This window comes from Panthera leo, chromosome C2 (genome assembly GCF_018350215.1).
Source record: "Panthera leo isolate Ple1 chromosome C2, P.leo_Ple1_pat1.1, whole genome shotgun sequence".
NCBI lineage: Eukaryota > Metazoa > Chordata > Mammalia > Carnivora > Felidae > Panthera > Panthera leo.
This window is the reverse complement of record NC_056687.1, coordinates 11,417,551-11,437,356: the sequence shown is the minus strand read 5'-3', so window position 1 is coordinate 11,437,356 and position 19,806 is coordinate 11,417,551. Positions and strand designations below refer to the sequence as shown.

The 19,806-nt window shown below is 46.0% G+C and overlaps 1 protein-coding gene across 7 annotated transcripts in view; it reads left to right on the top strand.

The window, feature by feature from the left end:
• Positions 1 to 19,806, top strand: part of ITSN1 (intersectin 1) — a 217,705-nt gene that overhangs the window by 147,810 nt on the left and 50,089 nt on the right. For all 7 annotated transcript variants that reach the window (XR_006192990.1, XM_042903100.1, XM_042903097.1 and 4 more), the window contains exons 21-26: positions 2,228 to 2,387; positions 5,864 to 6,069; positions 6,859 to 6,941; positions 10,792 to 10,958; positions 14,220 to 14,265; positions 16,598 to 16,719. Coding sequence is in view for 6 of the 7 variants with exons in the window: in XM_042903100.1 (XP_042759034.1) it covers positions 2,228 to 2,387; positions 5,864 to 6,069; positions 6,859 to 6,941; positions 10,792 to 10,958; positions 14,220 to 14,265; positions 16,598 to 16,719 (784 nt within the window). In the remaining variant the exon portion in view is untranslated. The remainder of the gene's footprint in view (positions 1 to 2,227; positions 2,388 to 5,863; positions 6,070 to 6,858; positions 6,942 to 10,791; positions 10,959 to 14,219; positions 14,266 to 16,597; positions 16,720 to 19,806) is intronic.

Genomic DNA, 19,806 nt, shown 5'->3' with positions numbered 1-19,806 from the left:
AGTCAGCAAATAGAGTCATTTCCTGCATGTAAACAGCACTTTTTTGCTGGTCAGAAACAGAAATTGAATTCAGTCATGTGGTTCTGAATAAGATAGAAAGCTGTTTCCTTTAAAGCTTTCCTCTGTCATCAGTCTTGTGCACACGTACCTGTGAGCAAAGATATGTGTGCTCTTGGCCATTGTGAGTGCCACGCCCTTGGGCATCAGGAAATAGCATTAAAAACTGTAAGCAGAGGTTTGAAATGATAAAGGAAGCTGCTGTCCACACTTCTAGCTACAGGACCATGATCTACACGTACAGTTGTCTAAAAATATTTTATGCAAGCATCCAAGTAAGAGTGATAAGTAATTTCACTCTTGTAATTTCTTTTTCAAGCCTAATCATCTTTCAGAAAAAACAAATGGAAGGTAAGGAGTCAAGTCCTGCTAGAGACAGATCAGATGGCTCACACAGAGCAGAGAAAGGAACATGGTGACCAACAGCAGAGGAAGTGGAAGGAAGGATGTAAGACAAAGCAAGTTTTTCCTGCTCCGATTTTCATGTAAAAGGTTGAAGGTGCTAAGAAAGGTCCTCCCTGTCTAGTTTCTGCTTAGAAGTAGCCTTCCTTTAGCATGGTTCCAAGTTGAAACTCTCCATTCCTCTCTTGATCTCGTTAAAAAGTTCGGACTTTTTGGGGCACCTGGGTGGCTCAGTCGGTTAAGTGGTCGACTTCAGCTCAGGTCACGATCTCGCGGTCCGTGAGTTCGAGCCCCGCGTCGGGCTCTGGGCTGATGGCTCAGAGCCTGGAGCCTGCTTCCGATTCTTTGTCTCCCTCTCTCTCTGCCCCTCCCCCGTTCATGCTCTGTCTCTCTCTGTCTCAAAAATAAAACGTTAAAAAAAATTAAAAAAAAAAAAAAAAGTTCGGACTTTTTAAAACTGAAGCTTAGGCTAATGTAGAAGATAAATACCGTGTTTTCCAGGATTTTGTTCTGCTGTGATCGGTCATTGTGACAGTCTTCCTCGATAAACGTGTGCTGTGCGGTTCTCCGGCTGTCATGAGGGGGCATCTTATTTTCTAAACCCAGAATCAGGATGTGCAGTCCAACAAAGGAATTATTTTGATTTTCAAACGTGTTTATGTCTTACAAAGATGTAAAAAGTAAATTACATGTGGATCTGCAGTCACACAGATGCACATAGTTAACATTAAAAAATTCACAAAATCAAAACTGCCCCTGAGACCCAGCACAACTGGTCACTGTCAGGATTCCACCTGCAGTTACCCTGGTGGCTCGACATAGGCCTGGTGCTTGCAGCGGGATGGACAGGACAGACAAACGGAGTTAAGCACCAGCTGCCAGACTGGCATGTGTTCGCATGTGGTGTGTAACTTCTTTTTTGCTGATTGCACTGTTGTTGCCACAAATGACCGTGATCGTTGTGTGAGGATGCTTCTCTGGTGCTTTAGAGTTGCAAAGAGACGCTATCCCGTATTTCATGTGACCCTCACCACTAACCAAAGTGGCAGAATGTTGTTCCCATTTTATCAATGAGAAGTGAAGATTCAGAGAAACTATCATAATTTGCCTGAGGTTCATCGCTAGTGAAGCTCAGATTCAAACCCAAGTCTAAGGCTCTTTCCTCCCCATCATGTTCTTGAACCTTTTTTTTTTTTTAAGAATACTTATTTATTCAATTGTTTATTTTAGAGAGAGTGCGTGAGTGAGCGAGGTACAGAGAGTGAGACTGAAAGAATCCCACAAGGTGCAGAGAGAGAGAGAGAGACAGAGAGAGAGTGTGTGCAGAGCCCAGATTGGGGCTCGAGCTCACCCAAAGCAGGACTCAAACTCACGAACTGTGAGATCATAACCCGAGTGGAAGTCAGATGCTTAACTGACTAAGCCACCCAGGCACCCCTATTTATTTTTCATGTGTTTGCTTATTTTTGAGAGAGGGCGAGAATGTAGGGGAGCAGGTGAGGGGCAGAGAGAGAGGGGGGCAGAGGATCTGAAGCAGCCTGTGTGCCGACGGCCGAGACAGCCCGATGCCAGGCTCGAACTCACACACTCTGAGATCGTCACTTGAGCCAAAGTCTGACACTTAGCCGACTCGGCCACCCAGGTGCCCCAGATGTTTCTGAACTTTAGAAAGCCCCATAAATGTACTGGGTCTGCGTCTGCATCTGCTGCAGGTGAAAAGCTGGCACCTCAGGAAGTACTTCTCACGGAGGCCTACTTTTCCTTCCAGGTGGCCCACCAGCACGAATGAGAAGCCAGAAACCGACAACTGGGATGCGTGGGCAGCCCAGCCCTCACTCACCGTCCCAAGTGCAGGCCAGCTACGGCAGAGGTCAGCCTTCACTCCAGCCACGGCCACAGGCTCGTCTCCATCCCCTGTCTTAGGCCAGGTGAGAGCAGTCAGTGGGTGTGCGTGTGTATACATGCTGTGTACAGCGGCAGCACATTTGGCAAGTGCTTATTGGCCGGGTTGTTTGTACGCACGTGGGGCAGTTGGCAGTGCAGGGTTCGGTTCACGTTTTCCCGACAGCATCGAGGGGCCTGAAAAGAGTTCAGAGGAGGGTGATCTCCCGCACAGGTTGACCAGGGAAGCTTCGCTGGGGAAGTGGCATTTGAGTGGCATCTTACAATGGGTCGATTTTAGTAGGAAGTGGAGCAGGCTGGCCTAGCAGCCAGCAGATTCTGTGAGGAGACGCTTTAAAGTAGGAGAGGAGAGTGTTTGGGGAAAAGCACGGGCCAGTCAATTTGGGGAGACCACTGAGTATCAGAAAACACATTGACTGATTATAAGTCAATGGGAAGCTCTTAAATGCTTGGCTAAGAAAGTGTTTCTGGGGAGACCACTGAGTATCAGAAAACACATTGACTGATTATAAGTCAATGGGAAGCTCTTAAATGCTTGGCTAAGAAAGTGTTTCTGAAAGGATAAAGTAGTTCTGAATATTGCTACCCAATACAATAAAGCAGTATTTTACTTACTACGATAAAGCTAAAGCGATGAAATGTCTATAAATAATCAAACCAAACAGAGCAAATGCCCATCTGGCAGGCAGTCAGGGGTCAGGCACAGTTTCTGATGTGAGAACAGCAGGTTTGTGGGGAGGTTCGAGCCGAGGGCGTCGAGCTGTCAGCAGCCAAGGACGGAGACACGCCCCCGTTGGAGCCAAAGGAAAGGAACGCGGTCCAGATCGAGAAAAGGATTTGGCCTCAAAGACAAGCAAGGAGGGCACAGAGAGAGGTTTTTAGTTGGCGGGAGGAGTTGGGTTTTAGGCGTGTTAAGTTGAAGATGAAAGTGGGGCACCAGGTGGTCCCGCCTGACAGGTAGTTGGAACATAGGTCGGCTCCGAGGAAATGCGCGAGATCTTCAACAAGGAGAGAACAGAGCAAGTAAATGGAAAATAAGCGGAGCGTGTGTGTTCTCCGATCTGGGTGAGGAGCAGGAGCCCGCGGCTGGACACGCTCCTTCCCTGTGCTTCTGTCCCGGCTCTGCTGTTTGCAGAAAGGGGGGTGGTGAGGATCAGGGCAGAGAGCGTTCCGCGAGAGGAGTGTACTTGTGGCCTGGGAAGGAGGAGGGTAAACCAGTGGCACAGGGCTGGGGGAGTGGAGGGGGAGCAAGTAGGAGCTCTGTGGCAGGGAGGGAGGGCACCGAGGAGAGAGGGAAGCACTAGAGACGAGCACCAGGAACGAAATGGTGTGGGATGGAAATGACATTCAAGCTGCAGAAAGAAGACGGGATCCTTCTTCTGGGAGAGGAAGGGGGAGGAGAGGCCAGAGAGAGAGAAAGGAGAGAAAGGAGGTCAGGTGGCAGCATCCTTGGGAGGGGACCCTGAGGGCTGGCAGAGTGCACACAGTTGGAAGTGAGCGAAGAGCAAAGGTTTGCTTGGCTGGATGGAACCTGAATCTGTAACTGGTCGTCTCTGCACTTTGTCTCCACTTTCCGCAACGATGCTTACGTCACAGTTTGGGACCAGAAATAGCGATAGTTATAGAAGCTGCTACTATTGGAGTTATTACTGTCACAGCAACACGAGGGATGCATTTATTAAACTCTCTTAAGCCAAAGTGTCTCTGTTTTATAATGTGGAAACTGAGGCCTAGGGAGATTAAACAGTTGTCCCAAGTCACAAAATTGGTAAGTGACATGCTTGGGGTTCCAGCCGGACCGAGTCCATGCTGTGTTCGGCCCCAGGCTGGTTATTAGGACATTTCCACGTGGGAAAGTTGACAAGGCAGGGACAGGGAAGGCGTTTCAGGAGGAGAGTCTATGAAATTCCAGGGAGGGCCCATCCGGCCAAAATGGCTGACCCTGGGGTCTCTTCTTGGCCCAGAAATGAGTGGAGGCTGGAGGGATTCAGCAGCAAAGAGAGCCGCGGGCTGCCAGGCCGTTAGGGTTGGGGGCGGGGGGGTTCCTGCGAGCCCCAGAGAGGAGAATGGGAGGTGGAGAACATATGGGCTTTGAACGAGTGCACAGTGGAGATGGAAAGGGGTAGGGATGTCATCAGTTTAAGATCATGAGGACCCAGGAAGACGAGGATATAGAAGTCGTAAACATGGACACCCGGGCTGTTCGACCTGGCATAAATACTCTGTACGTAATCCCAATGCAGTGTTGAGAGCAAAGTGTCCTCTAGAGGCAAGTACAGGTTGGTTCTGAATGAACTGTCTTTGGGCGTTGTCCTTATTTCTGTCCATTTTCATCGATGATTGAATGTTGACGTCTTTTTGTGTGTGTGTGTGTGTGTTATCTTACGATATCGTGATGGTTTTATGTTACAGTTTTTAAAAAGATAATAAATGCCTCACCCTGCCTTTCCAGCCTCACCTCCTCCTCCACCCCTCCATGAAACTAGGCCGCACGCACCCCGGAATGGTGCTCCACTTCCTGGACCCTTGGCCATGTACCACCTCGAGGCCTCTGCCCGTGCTGTGCCCTCGGCCCAGAGCGCTCTTCCTCCGAAGCCCTAGCCCGCAAAATCCTTGTCGTCCTGCAGGGCCCGACTCCAGTGCTGCCTCCTCTGTGAAATGTTCCCTGTTGCCCTCAGGCACAAGCCATTCCTTTTTTCTCTCTGTTCCCACAGCGAATAGCTGGAGCCTCTTTGTAGTCGATTTCATTCTGACAGGTGGTACACGTCCCTGTGTGTATCTCTCTCTCTTTCCCGTTAATTATGACGTCTTTGCTAATAATATCATACTGACCTTTTAGTGTAGTGCTTTACGGTTAATAAAGTCTTTTACCCTAAATTATTTTGAGGAGGCAGAGGTGGCACTTTATTCATCTTTGTAACCCCACGTGGCCTTTGCGTGTAGATGTTTGTGATGGATTACCGTCGAGCTATGCCAGCCAAGCCGCTGCGTCTCTAAAAAGGAGCTAAAACAAGCACAGTCCAACGCAGGGCATCTTTTCCTGTGCCCACCCAGACGAAGATATCAGTTAATTATCCTTTGAGGCTCTGTAAGATTTCTGCTCCGGTATTGATTAATCTTTCACCAAACACTGGAAATGGGGGAGGGGGGCCCTGGGCAACTTGGGGGGTTAAAATAGAACCAAATGTGAAAGGCACACAGCCAGGTGCCACAAAACAAATACGACCTCCTGGCTTGTTCAGCTAGGGGGCTCTGGATGGCCACACAATGGCTTGGGGGTAGGTTGGCAGGTTTTCGCCTCTCCTTTTGAAACTAAGTGATCACTAAGAGACGGTGAAGCATCCAGCCCCCATGCGGCACTGAAGCAGGGTCCTTTGTGGCTGTGTGTGTGCTGTGCCCATGTACACCTCCTGGAAAGGAGCGTCCGTGCCAGTGTTCGTGTGCCCTGAATTGCTAACAGATCGCAGAGTAATGAGAGGTCCTTTATGTATTTCCACACAAGGGTGAGAAGGTGGAGGGGCTACAAGCGCAAGCCCTGTATCCTTGGAGAGCCAAAAAAGACAACCACTTAAATTTTAACAAAAACGATGTCATCACCGTCCTGGAACAGCAAGACATGTGGTGGTTTGGAGAAGTTCAAGGTCAGAAGGGTTGGTTCCCCAAGTCTTACGTGAAACTCATTTCAGGGCCCATAAGGAAATCTACAAGGTATTTGTGTGTTTATCTGCTTCTATTAGATGAAAACAATGTTAGGCATGAAGTTACTGCTTGCATTAGTTAAGATTCACAGATAGGGCTGCAGGATTATTTTGTCTTCTGGGTCTTTTAACTGCAAAAGTTAAGAGTACGCAGCCACAGAAGGCAGCCTCTTGACAGATAAATGTCAGTTTTTTCTTCCCTTGTGGAAGCCTGTATGTCTCGTTTTTCATTGACTTCTGTAAGAGGGACTTCTACGCCAAGACCTTGAACATTCTTGCGGATTTGTTGGCAGATAATGCCTCTCCTCATGCTTAGTACCCAGTCCTGGGCCAGGTGCACATGAGTACCCACAGGCCCAAAGCATTTGGGGAAACAGTGGAAAGAATGAACTATCTTTTTTTGTTAGGAACCTTATGGCATGGACCCTTTAACATAAAGAATGTTTAATTATTGTGTTCATGTAGGTGTTCAAAGCAAATAATGAGCTTTAAGAAGATTTTAAAAAATAGTAAAAATACTGGACAAGCATCTATCATTCAAGCTTTGAAATAGACCAGTATACCCTGACTGTGCACCCAGCCTTGCAAGTGCTGAAACACAAGAATGTGAGCCTAGAATCATGCCTTGTGCACCTTGTGTATTTTAACTTAGCCCAAGAGCAACGGTCTCAGCTGTAGATTGCTCAAAGTTTAAACGTTAAACAGCTTAAAAAGAAAAATAAAAAGGAAAATCAATGTCATTTGTATGATTTTCTTTGAAGGTAAACATTAAACTCCTTTCTCCCCCAACCTCTTTCAGCATCGATTCCGGTTCTTCGGAAAGTCCCGCTAGTCTAAAGAGAGTAGCGTCTCCAGCAGCCAAGCCAGCCGTTTCAGGAGAAGGTGAGAACCTGAGTCCAATTATGTTCTTTAGAAGGGTCGAGGGGATCACATACTATAAACTGTAAATGTTTGAAAGAGACTGGATTTCACTTTAAAATAGATCGCATTAATTTATGTTCAGTGTATTCAACTCCGAGGTAAAATGAAAGGTGAAGATCTTTACAAAAGCAAAGGACTTTCAAAATAGTATCAGATATATTAATCATAAAAACTGAATCTTCTAATTCTATTTGATTCTGAGCCCTTTGACTTTTGAAAGAGGCCCATCAGCACGACTAGGGATCAAGTTTTGTGAGCATCTCTGTCGCTGAATTGTGGTCATTGCTGCCCTTGATATAGTCTGTTCCTCCCTGACTCGTAGATAAATGTTTTGTTTTAAAACTGTAACTGCACAGTCAAGGAAAGCTGTCTGTCACAGCAACCTCAAAGCCATCTTCTACTACCTCAAATGAAAGCGAGAAGTTCAATTTTTCTGTTCCTTGTAAATATCCACACCAGATGATTTAGGCCTAAAAAATTCATCTTGAGTGCTTATTACACTATTAATTAGTTGCTTTATTTCCTGGTCTTTACCCCATGAAATAATTCTAAGGATTGGATATGCCGATATATGGGATGGATTTTAAAAGGAACAAAACCCACATGATCCAGGCTCTCGTGGTAAAAATCTTATGTCTTTTCTACATTCATTGTAGCCATTATCGTAGTCTTCATTGAAGAATGCTGCCCACGCTTCACACGCTTTCCACCACAAGTCTGAACAGTGTTGGTAGCTAGCAGATGTCTGCCCAGTTGCGTACTAATTTTTCATGGGTTCCTCGAATAAGTTATATGAAGATAGAGCGTTCTCTCTAGTTTGTTTGCCATCATGAGATTGTTGCATTCCTTAGAAAGCTTGCCTTGTGAAAAAGAGTTATTAAAACAATTTTTTCAGTGGAGGCAGCAAGGAATAAGGTTTAGTGGTATTTCAGACTCACGGTAACACGATTACTTTTTCAAAGGGAATTTTCGAAGCAAAAATGTTTATAAGTTTCTAGGTATAGCGGTAAAACCTCATTACTACTGAATAAATCCAACATTTTGTTGCGTCCATTTGTCGCCATCTCCACCAAAACAATCATTGGCATAGTTCTATCCATATACATTCTTATCAATCATCTTAATGAGTTTTTTATCCGCTATGAGCAGAACAAGGCAAAAAAAGCTCTTTTTTAAACATAGCATGTACAGTCAGTATTGTATAAAGCAAATCATGATTCCACCCAAACTCAGTGTGTTATATCTAGTTAAGTCTCATCAGAAGGCCAAAGTTGATACCCTGGCTCTTCACCTAGTAGCCATGTAACTTTGGTCCTGCCTCCACTTCCTCATCTGTAAAGTGGGCGTAAGGACCGCCCCTTCAGGTAGGAAACCATTACAGGATAAGGAGACGATTTGTGTAAAGCATTTAGGAGAAAGGTCAGTAGGTATCTGCTACTGTTACTTCCTGTTTGCTTCAGTCTCTGGATGGTCAACACAGAGTCCCTTAATGCAGCAAGCATGCTCATGCACGAGCAGTGTTGATGAATGCTGATTTGTTTTGAAACCTGTGCAGAGGCCTCATCCCTTGAGGCCCCACTATATAGGTCACAGGTGAGCCAACACATTGTTTAAAGTTGAGTAGCAGAAGAGAAATTCTAATCTTAGGTGACAATGACTACATCCCTTGTGAGGTGACTTAGGTGCATTAGGAAATTCTAGGAGAGACTGAGGGCATTCAGGAGCCATGCGGGAGCACTTGGCATTTGAAGTTCTGAGAAAAGCTATTTACATATAATAACGGGCCCCTTACTAATACTGAACTAAAGGTAATCCCATTTCAAGTAAACCATAAACCAGGTTAGATTGTCCATTGGCACAGCTCTTAGAATATACCGGCATGGGAACAGCCAGTGCCCTGTGTTAAAACGTCTCTAGAGGAGGGTCTGAGGGCCACTGTGTGGCCACCGTCCTGGCTCCCAGCTCTCACGGAGCCCTGCGGGAGCCTCAGATTCCTGGGTACGTAGCAGGGCAAGCAATGCCACAGTCTTTGCAGTCTCCTTGGTATCCCGTAGTGCAGCAGCAAGTTCAGCCAGAGTTCATGCTTCTGAAGTTTCTTAAACATTTTGCAAGTGACTTCAAAATGCGGATCTGTTTTTGAGCAAGTGACTTTTCAGTGCAAGAATCACTGGGGAAAGTCTGGATTTGCCAGGGATCCTATCTTACATGGCCAAACACGAGCAAGGGAGCAGGGAACAGAGCAAAATGAAAAGGGAAAGGCCAGAACATTGAGAAACCAGAAAAAGGAATATATTAGTGAAAAAAAGAATGTCCTAAGCAAAACTGCCAGACTCTGATTTCCGTGTGTGGGAAATCATTTTTCCACGTTTTCACTGTGGAGGTGGGTGTTAGCAGCACTGGAGGACTAAAGACAGAGAGTCTTCTGTTCTCCCTCGCACATTTGGATGACCTTGTGTCTGCCGTGGGGTCCGTGCTCGCCAGCAGTCGCAGGTCAGCACGGCTGAATTTGAGGCCGCCCTTGGAGGGCTCTCCCACGTTGTAGAGCTGCCCATGTTAGCACACGCATTAGGGTGTTTGTGTTTTTTTGTGTTTGTTACAGCTTTCATTAGTACCTCCCGCAGAGGCCCTTATAATTAGCCAAAAGGATTCCTCCATACTAAATTTCTGCCTAGTAATTAACAGTAGGCTGTGAATTTAAGGGCTCCACGTGAAGGTTTAGTGAGAAACCTGCATCATCCATCATAAAAATGAACTTTCTGGGTAAAAGGTGATTTAAAAAAAAAAAAAAGCCTTTAAAAACATACACAAAAGGCCTAGGATACGATGAAGAAAAAAGTAGAAGCGAGAAACTTAGGTCCGTCTTTCTATAAATCTTACTCTGTACCTAGTGTAGGGTCTAGAATTTTGCGCCTGGTGATCTTTTGGAGAGTGTGATTTGGTTTCTAAGCCTTAGTAAAATCAACTGTTTGTCCTCCAAAAAGAAAAATTTCCTCTGGAATGCACACCCTTCACATTCAAGGGGGTAAAGAACATTGACTCTTATTTTTTTAAGACTTGAATCATAAAATGTAAGAAACTGAGATTTATTTTCAGCTCGTTCAGAAAGGCTTGCCTGTTTTCTGGGATTGAGTAGACATTACTCTCACTGTCAGTCCGCTACCTGTTTATGCACTTGAATGACAAGTAGGTGCCCATTTTTAACGAAATAGTATACATCTTTTCTTTTGTGTTTTAACAGCTTCCTCCCATCTGTGTGTATGGCACAAAAGGGCATAAGTTTTCACTTGGGCACTTGAATAATGAAAAGAACTGTGTCTAATTTACATGCAGGATATACTGTATCTAAAAATTTTCCAAAATTGTGACTTGATACCCTCAAAATGGAAGTACAGACATTTGATGTGTGTACAAGATCCGGTGTGCTGGTGCATCTAAACCAGCACTCAGCACGACACGGGTACTCAGTAAATGTTAAAAGTAAACGTAAAAACCATTTTCACTCAAAATCATGACATCAAATGGTAGCTCACTCTTGGTACTCAGTGTCGGTAAACATGCGGTCGGCTCTTTGGTTCCCGTGGCTGGGTCTTCCCAGGAATTGTCTCCCTGTCTACAGTTAACTGAATTTTTATGTGCAACTTGGGAATTTAGAGCCCAGGGTGTTCTGCAACTCTGTTTTATCTGTGACTAGCCTTTCTCTTGAATGGATCTTACCCTAACTTCCTTATTCATAAACTTGCATTTGCAAAGCTGTCTGGGATTTCTGTAAACAATCAAGCTCTCTCCGTATCTCAATATTTCTCCCCACCAGAATTTATTGCCATGTACACTTACGAGAGTTCTGAGCAAGGCGATTTAACCTTTCAGCAAGGGGATGTGATTTTGGTTACCAAGAAAGATGGTGACTGGTGGACAGGAACAGTGGGCGACAAGTCTGGAGTCTTCCCTTCTAACTATGTGAGGCTTAAAGATTCAGAGGTAAACCCACATTCACTGTTTCCTCCCCCTTTCGGTGCGGTGATTCTCTTTGCAGGGAGTCACGATATTGGACGGTGGAACACGTTGATGGGTTTTGCTAAAGTTCTGGGACGTTGACAGCAAATACAGTGACCTGTAATTGTTTCAACTTGTCATTTGGTGCCGCGGGGTTCCCACAAGCAGAAGAACCCCCTGGGACTAAGTGGAGATTGCATATAAGGAGGCTGGTCTGCGTCACCTGGGTTAATGTTCAGTATTCACCTCTGTTCCTACATGTGACTGACTTAGGATTTGGAGTAAACATTCTTGATCAGGTCTTCACGAGCACTGATCTGGGGTACCCGAAGGAAAACACACAGCAGTATTTTGCCCATGTCAACAAAAGAATGGGGGTGATACTGGCCCTAGAACATTGGGCAGTAGAGAGTTTCCAAAATTTATATTTTGCCTATACATTAGGGAGACACAAGATCTAAGAGATCGATACACTTTTGGCTAAGCCTGAAGGTCTCAGACCCATTGATCAGGGCCTGAATATGTTCTAAATGCTGTTGTCCTTATAAATCAGAAATGGCTCCCATTGTTGTTACATGGGGCCCTAAAAATTCAGTTGCATAACAAGTGGTCTTGAAGTGGTGCGAGTTTAACGGAATGGGGTGGGCCTCCAGAGTACTGGAAGCCTAGCTTTGTAGGGGCCAATGTCAAGTTAGTGGAGAATTTCAGGGTAAACCAGTGTACTCATTTAACAGAGAGCCATTGCACATAAATAAACCAACAAGAACTGGCTTTCCCCCACCCCACCCCCTGCCCCCACCCCCACACCTCCTTTCTCAGGTGTAAGCCAGTGGACAGAGTTCCTCTCTCATTTGAATGCCAGTCTCAGGGTGTAAAATCGGGCTTGGTCCACAGGCCCCGTGTGTGCAACTGCTTTGGAAGCCGGGAGCCTGGCCCCACACTGCAGCCTGTTCATGGGCCTTCTTCCCTGCAGTTCCCAGGAGCACTTTGTATTTTGCTCGAGTTTTGTTTTTTCAGGGAGTGTCATTTTTGCTGTTTGGGGTTTTTTGTTTTTGTTTTGTTTTTTCTTGCTGTGGTCTTGAAAGCAGCTTATTGAAACACCCAGGAGGGGTTTGCAGGCATTTGCCTACCCCTGGAGAATATGGCAGAAGCCAGGTAGACAGTACTTCTGTTCAAGAGGACAGCCAGCGAATTGTCCTCCTCAGACCTGGAGAGGGGAGAGTTAGGCTTTTCTCCAGGCTTCCAGTTGGATCCAGTAAGAATCCTACAGATGGTATTTCAGGGGCACAGGGGAAAAAGTACAACTGAACTCAATTTCTGTTACTAGGCATGAAGACATTTCAAGTGACTACCTGTTGGTTCAATTAAAAGACAAAAGCCATTACTTATATTTTACTTTGATAAATTATAGTCTTCTATTAAAAAAAAAACATCTGAAATCAATAAGTGAAAGAAAAAAAAACTGACATTTTTAAAGGTAAGCTGAGTTGTAAGGTGCTTTTTAACCACAGTCTTAAATTATGAGCCACAGAAGAACTAACAGCGCTAAAGATTTTGGACAAACATTGAGTGAGCTACATTATTTCATAATGATGAAAACATCGAAAAAGTCAGCTCTTTCATTTTCCTTGGACACGGAGTTCAGTGTATAAGGAAAATTTCCTGCTAAAACCAGACCCAGCCTCAGATACCAGAATTGCCCTCTGGGCATGGGAGTGTCTGTCCTATCCTGGCTTTTCCCTTCTCTGTAAGGGAAGGGCTGGGGCACATGGCCTGGGGCGGCTTTTCTCCTGCATTCTTGAGGGGTGCCAGGACAGAACCTGATCTCCTGAGTTGTCTCAGCTTCTGTGCGGCTGTCATGTTAAACAAGGAGCGCACTGGGGCGCCCCTGGCTGGCTCAGTGGCTCTTGATCTTGGGGTCGTGAGTTCAAGCCCCATGTTGGGTGGAGAGCCTACTTTAAAAAAAAGTGGGGGAGCACACTCAAGCTACTTGGACTCTATCATTGGGTGCTGCCAATTGCATTGTTCCTTTTATGGACTATAGGGAGCGTGTTACAAGCCTGTACTGGGAAAGTAACTGGTCATTTGGAATCTTATTTCATTAATATTCCTTTATTTTGATACGCAGCGTATAAAAATAGGAAAGGAGATTGGTATTATACATCTTGATAATACAGAAATCATAATCAGTGTGAAACTTGTAACTCAAACTTTCCCTGGTAAATGGTTATTAAATTTCAGTGACCCAAATAAAGAGACTATGATACGTTAGATAAATGACATGTTTTTATTCTTACAGTAACTGTCATTTACTTTATTAAGCCTTTTGTTTTGTTTTGTTTTGTTTTGTTTTGATTGGAAAACTTAATTTACTGGCAGATAGGGACTCGAGGACGAAAATCAATTCAGAATAAAGCACTTTGTAATGACAGATTACAGTCTGGCCCCTGTCCTGACTCGAGGTCTCTGTTGGCTTGTTCAGCTGGTTTAAAATTCCATGAGTATCCATAAAGGAATTCAACCCCAGAGCACTTTTGGAACAATTAGTAGTTGCAAAAAAAAAAAAAAAAAAAGTATGGTCTGTTTCTATGGATTGTACATCCAGCATTGATAGAGGAATTTCAGTGTTAAGCAGTGTAAGATTTGAGCGGAAGGGATACACAGGAAAGGGGCTGCCTCTTTGGATAAAGATGTCAGTGGGATGGGGGAAGGTGTGTTTGAATTGCCACTGTACTGTTTCCGTTGTTAAAAAAAGAAACCTCTAAAAAATGTGGCAAAATATTAATATTTTATGTAGCAAATCTGGATTTCGGGCTCCTAGATGTTCACAGCCCGTATAGTTTTTGTGTGTGAAATATTGAATAACCATTTGAATACAAGCAGGAGCTCAGTGTTTAGGACACAGACTAACAGTCTTCCTCGCCTGGCACCCCCTGTTTGGTTTGACCCAGGGACAGTATGCTATATACAGACAGAACTTGAGCCCACTGGGATCCTACAGTGCCACATACTTTGCTCCCTTTTCCCTAAAGAAGAGGGTAAAAGCTGTGTGTTTTAAAGTACTTATTTTGTCCCATGGTTTCCTGGTACCCATCTGATGTCAGGAGATACAGTGCTGCTGTGTTTCCCCAGAATGAACAGGGGGCTTTAGGGGCTCGAGCGGGCTTGTGTCATCGTTGATCGTTTTTTAAGTTGCATGACCAAAACTCTGCAGTATGCAAATGAGACCTTTTGCTCTGTTTTAAGGGCTCTGGAACTGCTGGGAAAACAGGGAGTTTAGGAAAAAAACCTGGTAAGTTACAAACCCTGATGCTTCTTTTTCAATGTTTTGAATGTAATTGACAGTTTCTCCTGCATCTTTGTTCATTAGAGGCCAGAAGCCTAAAAAGAAAGACAGAAGGACCTTTCCAAGGAGTGGTTGGGGTAGATCCTTTTCTTGAAATCCGTTAATAACGTATACACGGTTATGCAGTATGGCTATTGCTTCACACATGGGGAGCAGGGACATTGCTAGACAGAACGTTCTTGGGTTGTGAAGAAGTAAGTCAGGCAGTGTGGTGGGAAGTTGTAATTCATGGAGCTGTACGATTTGGGCTCAGCCGCTGCTTCATCACCCTCTTGGTAGGTCCAGGACACTCTTTTCCTCTCCTGACAGCACAATCCGTCCCACGACATAAGTAGTGGAGAAGAGTCAAAGAGCAGCAAAGCACAGGTCCCTTTAATTTGGAAGCCCATGGGTTGCTTTGCCTCAGGTACACATTGAAGGCACAAAATTATAGCCATCCCTCCGAACTCAGGACTTTAGTTTATGTAAACAAACTCACATGTGCTACAAAGAGCACCGTGAAAGAGAGGAGAAAGAAACAGATGTGAAATAATACGGTTTGTATGGCACGCCTTCCTCACTTAGGTCATCTGGGCGTTTTTGCCGTGAGGTTCTGTAGGAAATGGTGGGTTGAAGAGTTCCTGCCAGGCTGAGGGGATCTGGTGCTTCTACGTGTCGTGGTCCGCCCCAGACAGGTTTACCCGGAAAAGTGGGCTCTCAAGTTGCGGTAGGATTTTAGTCAGACTCCAGATACTGGAACACCTGAGTCAAATCTGTGTTTTAACTGTGAGCGTTTTACCTTTTGGATTGCCGTTCCAAAGGGTCTAGATGGGCTTAACGTTATCCTAAAACCAACGAGCTGCTCAGGGACACAAAAGACAGAAAAGAATGCTGGGGCAGATTGCTGGCTGTGCATATGCCAGGTCCTTTGAGGAGCGGGAAAATCTGAGGCCAAATAGGACACTAATTGGGACTCTCTCCAAACCAAAAACTCTTGGAATCTACAGCTAGTCCTTGGTGAGTTATGGGAGAATTCTTACCCCAACACAGATTTCCCAGCGAGGGCTGGGGCCAAGGTGTGTAAGCTGGCCTCCGTCTTGCTTCCCCTGATCTCCCTGAAGCATCTGGCAGGGCCAGACCTGCCCCCTGACAGCCTGGCGCTCCTAGCATGGTGGCCGGAGGCTGGTGGCAGAACAGGGTCATGGAGGGCTTGTTGCTACTGTGCCTTTTAGAGAAGGGGGAAATACCTGTCAGAGGGGGAGCCTTTTTACCTCTTGCCTTTCTTTCTGTCTGTCTTTCTTTACCTCATTCCTTCTTTCTGTCAAGATCTGTTATGACGGGGAGAGAGCACAGAGGAATAGAACAGTTTGTTCCTCACTGCTTCGAGAAGTTCCGAAAGCAGTCACTGTGGATACGCCAGAATTTAGTCAGAGAAGGATTTTGTCTTTTCGTACTCGACCTCCTGTGCCAGTAGAAATGTACTCTTCAGAGCCTGGTCTGTGGTGCTGCTGGAATTTTCCCCATGAGATTTTTAACATTCAGGGAAAGTACAGAACTGTTTACGTTTTTTGTTTTTTGTTTTTTTTTCCGTGCTGAACTGTTTATTCATAAAATTCCCCTCTTAACGCCAGATCCTTTTTTTTTTTCTAACTCGAAATAAAAAGAAATAAACGCACATTGACATGATTCCTACCTGATATTCAGGGATCACCCTCAAAATGTGAGCCACAAAGAAAATGGTCACGTGGGTGGGGCTGAGCGTCTAAAGCCACAACATGTAAATCCGCTAGTGCCACGCTCCCAAAAGTTTCTGGAGAAAATAGGATTTCTCTGTTTACTTACTTGGCCGGTGGGAAAGCTCCACGTGAGTTCCTTCATTCACTTAACAACCCTCGAGTGAACTGTGTGCTACGGGGTGGAAGGCGGGCTGGGGAGGAAGGAGGCCCAGCTGCTGGCGACAGGGCATTCGCAGTAATTGCGGGCGGGGCTGGGACAGAAGGTGCCGGAATTGGGCACAGGAGTGGGGTTCGCGGAGGGAAGTTGGTCAGTGAGTTCTGAGAGATGATGAGGAAGTCCTACAGCAGCACCAAAAGGCCACCCGAGTCCTGGATTGCTGCCTTTGGATTGGAGGTCATGGAATGGGGGGTGACTGAGTGGGCCATCTTCATTTAGTAGAAAGCCAGCCCAGTGCAGTGGCTTTGATGATGTTAATCTGTGAACCCGGGAGGTGGCTGTGTCTTCCTAGGAGCTCTTCTTCTGACCATAACGCTGCGCTGCGCTGTTTGGTCTTGTTTTCCAGAAATCGCACAGGTGATTGCCTGCTACACTGCCACGGGTCCGGAGCAGCTCACCCTGGCCCCTGGTCAGCTGATTTTGATCCGAAAAAAGAACCCAGGTGGATGGTGGGAAGGAGAGCTGCAAGTTAGTGTCTTTTCCTTGTGTTTAAAATCCTCTGTCCAAAGTTGAATGTGCAAAATCTCAAAGGGATACAATTTCATCGCAAAGGACAGCTAACCCCGCACCGCCTCGTCCTGCGTGTGGATATCGGGAGAGTGCACACCATCGGAACCTATGTGTTTGTTTTCTGAGCTTCGGACAGCCAGTGGCAGAGTTGTGAGAGCTAAGGATTCATTGAAAGACTTATCCAAATTTGTTTTGACCCCTGAGTTCAGATAGTGAGGGTTGGTAGCATGAGAAATCATGATGAGGGACGCCTGCAGTGACATCTCAAGTGTCATGGCATTATAGAAGCAGAGCTCATCATCGGTAGCAGTATAAGGTGTGATACGAAAGCCACATCTGTACAACACCGGTAGCAGTATAAGGTGTGATACGAAAGCCACATCTGTACAACACAACGTATTTAGACCCGTGTGTGTGTGCGTGTGCCTGTGTCTTCAATTCACTGTTTTGTCAAGGCCAGGGAGGGCAAGGTCTGTATATTGTGGTGAGCTGTGCATATGGGGCAGCAAGTTAAGAAATCAAGTGCCAGCAGAGTGCGGGGTGAGCCAGAGGACTAGAGAAACGTGTCTTGGGTGGAATGAAAAGCTTGCCTGGAGTAGAGCCAGAGGTTAAACTCGTCTCGGGCAGCTGGCTGGTGGGCAGCCATAAAACCCGTCCAGCAGGGCTGACCACACTGACCTTACAGGCTCAGGAATCTGACCTTGACCTCTGGGGTCTCGGGACCCACTCCTCTTTGTACTGTTGTGCTGCTGTCGCCTCAAGCTGCCCCCAGGTGCTCCTCTTCCCTTCTCAGCCGCTCCCCTATTCATCTTCCCAACCATCGGCGACATCTCCGTTCCAGCCCCATTTCATTTGGTGGTTTGCTCTCTTGAAAACAGGTGACTCCCCTAGACTCTCTTAGCCTCACTGAGAGTAACGTGCCCCACCCGTGGTTGTCTCCCAGCCCTCCCCCAGCCCGCCAGAGCTTGCCATATCCCACCTCCCCCAGAAGCTTTGTGGCCATCCCACCAGCAGCAACCTCTTCTTCCCCTGAATGATGGTGGGGTCCCGATGCCCACACCACTCTTGGTATTTAATACTGATGTTGATGTCATTACTTAGCTTTTCACACACATTTCTCACGTCTGCACGTAGGTTATCAGCTTTCTGAAAGCGGTAACCATAGTTTTTCATCCTCACATTCCTAGCACCTTGCTCAGAAGAGAGGTTTGAACCGTTCTGGCAATCCACAGTAAAGTGGGTGAATTGCCGTGCACGGAGGGCTTCTGGCACTTTCACTGGATACACACGTGAAGAAATTGCCAGTGAGCTCTGTGTTCCGTCCTTGTGAAGCTGCAGGGGCATGGCAGAGTCGTTGCAAGCCATGTGGCGGGTACTGGACAGATGAACACGTGGGGGCTTGCAAATGAGAGGCTGCCGTCGTGGGCGGATTCCCTGTAAAAATAAAAGCTTTAGCCCTTCAGCCAAGGGCATGAAGTCTATCAGAGCACAAGCAAAGGGAAATTTGATCTGCGTTCTACAAGTAACCCAGATGTATCCCTCTTAATAAATTGGCAGGTGGGAGGGCAGAGTTAAGGTGGAGGAAGCTTTCTTATCTCTTAGCTTCATTTTCTTATTTTGGGAATAGGTAATATATTCACATGGCTGAAAATTCAAAAGTGAGGGTCGCCCGGCCGGCTCAGTCAGTGGAGCATGTGACTCTCAATCTCGGGGTTGTGGGTTTGAGCCCCAAGGTAGGCGTAGAGATTACTTAAAAATAAAATGTTGAAAAAGTAATAAAAAATAAGTAAAATGCAGCAGTGAGCAAAAGGGGATGCAAAATGTCTCCCGCCCACCCCATCCTCAAAAGCAACCGCTTTTTTTCTTTTTTTTAATGCTTATTTATTTTTGAGAGAGAGCGTGAGCAGGGGAGAGGCAGAGAGAGGGAGACACAGAACCCGAAGCAGGCCCCAGGTTCTGAGCTGTCAGCACAGAGTCCGATGTGGGGCTCGAACCCACGGACTATGAGATCATGATCTGAGTTGAAGTCGGGCACTTAACTGACTGAGCCGCCCACGTGCTCCAAAAGCAACTGCTTTTACCAGAGTCTTGCTTTCTAGAGATACAGCGCGTGTGTGCATGCACGTGTGCACACGGGTAAACCAGTTTGAGTTCTCTGTTGCCATTGGTGTAGTTGCGTGGTCATAGCACTGCTCAAGATTCTCAACTAGACTCTTCCATCTCACAGAGTGAGTCAGAAATTGCAGGTCTCAGCTCACCACCTTTATTATCCGTTCCTCCATGTCATAGGCTATCCCTTTCCGACAACACCCAGCATGTAAACACTCAGTAAACGGGTCTTGTGTTGAATCAGATGGAAGCGAAGGAGAAAAGAATGGCACTGGGAATGGCTGTAGCCGTCACGGAGGCCTGACGGTCTTTGAAAACAATGTCAAGTTGAGACTCTTTATGTCCTGTAAATATTACAGTATGTTATCTTGTATCGTCCAGAAGAATGAGGCGTGAGGGTAAATAGGGACTTACCACTAACTAGCTTATGACGCCAAAACTCACTTAACTTTTCTGGGCCTCACTTTCTTTATCTGGGAAATGGGAGAAGTATTAGGATTCTCCCTTCCGGCATTGTGCAGATACATACACGTAACCTGCCCAGTGCAGGACGTGACTCAGCAAAAGCACCAGTAAGCGTGGCCTGCTGTGATTAGTAGTATTTTATGATTGTTACTACTTTCTTTCCTGTGAAATCCGTATGTCATGTTGGCATTTGCCATAATCTCTACATTACCTGAAATTAACACATCAGAGCCGGCGCTGCCCGAGCAAGGGTTCTAGCTAGGACATACCACATCACACGGAATTGCGATCCGCCCAGCCTAGCCCGTGCAGAAACACTCCAGGCTTTGCTGACCAATGACTGCCACAATTTGAATTTGAGCTACGGGGTTTTCGTTGCATAATCTAGTAAGTAAGTGAGAGATTCTACTGTGTTAATGCCCCTTGGTTTGCAGCTTTCTATAAACTGTACAAGTGCTCTGTTGCATAGCA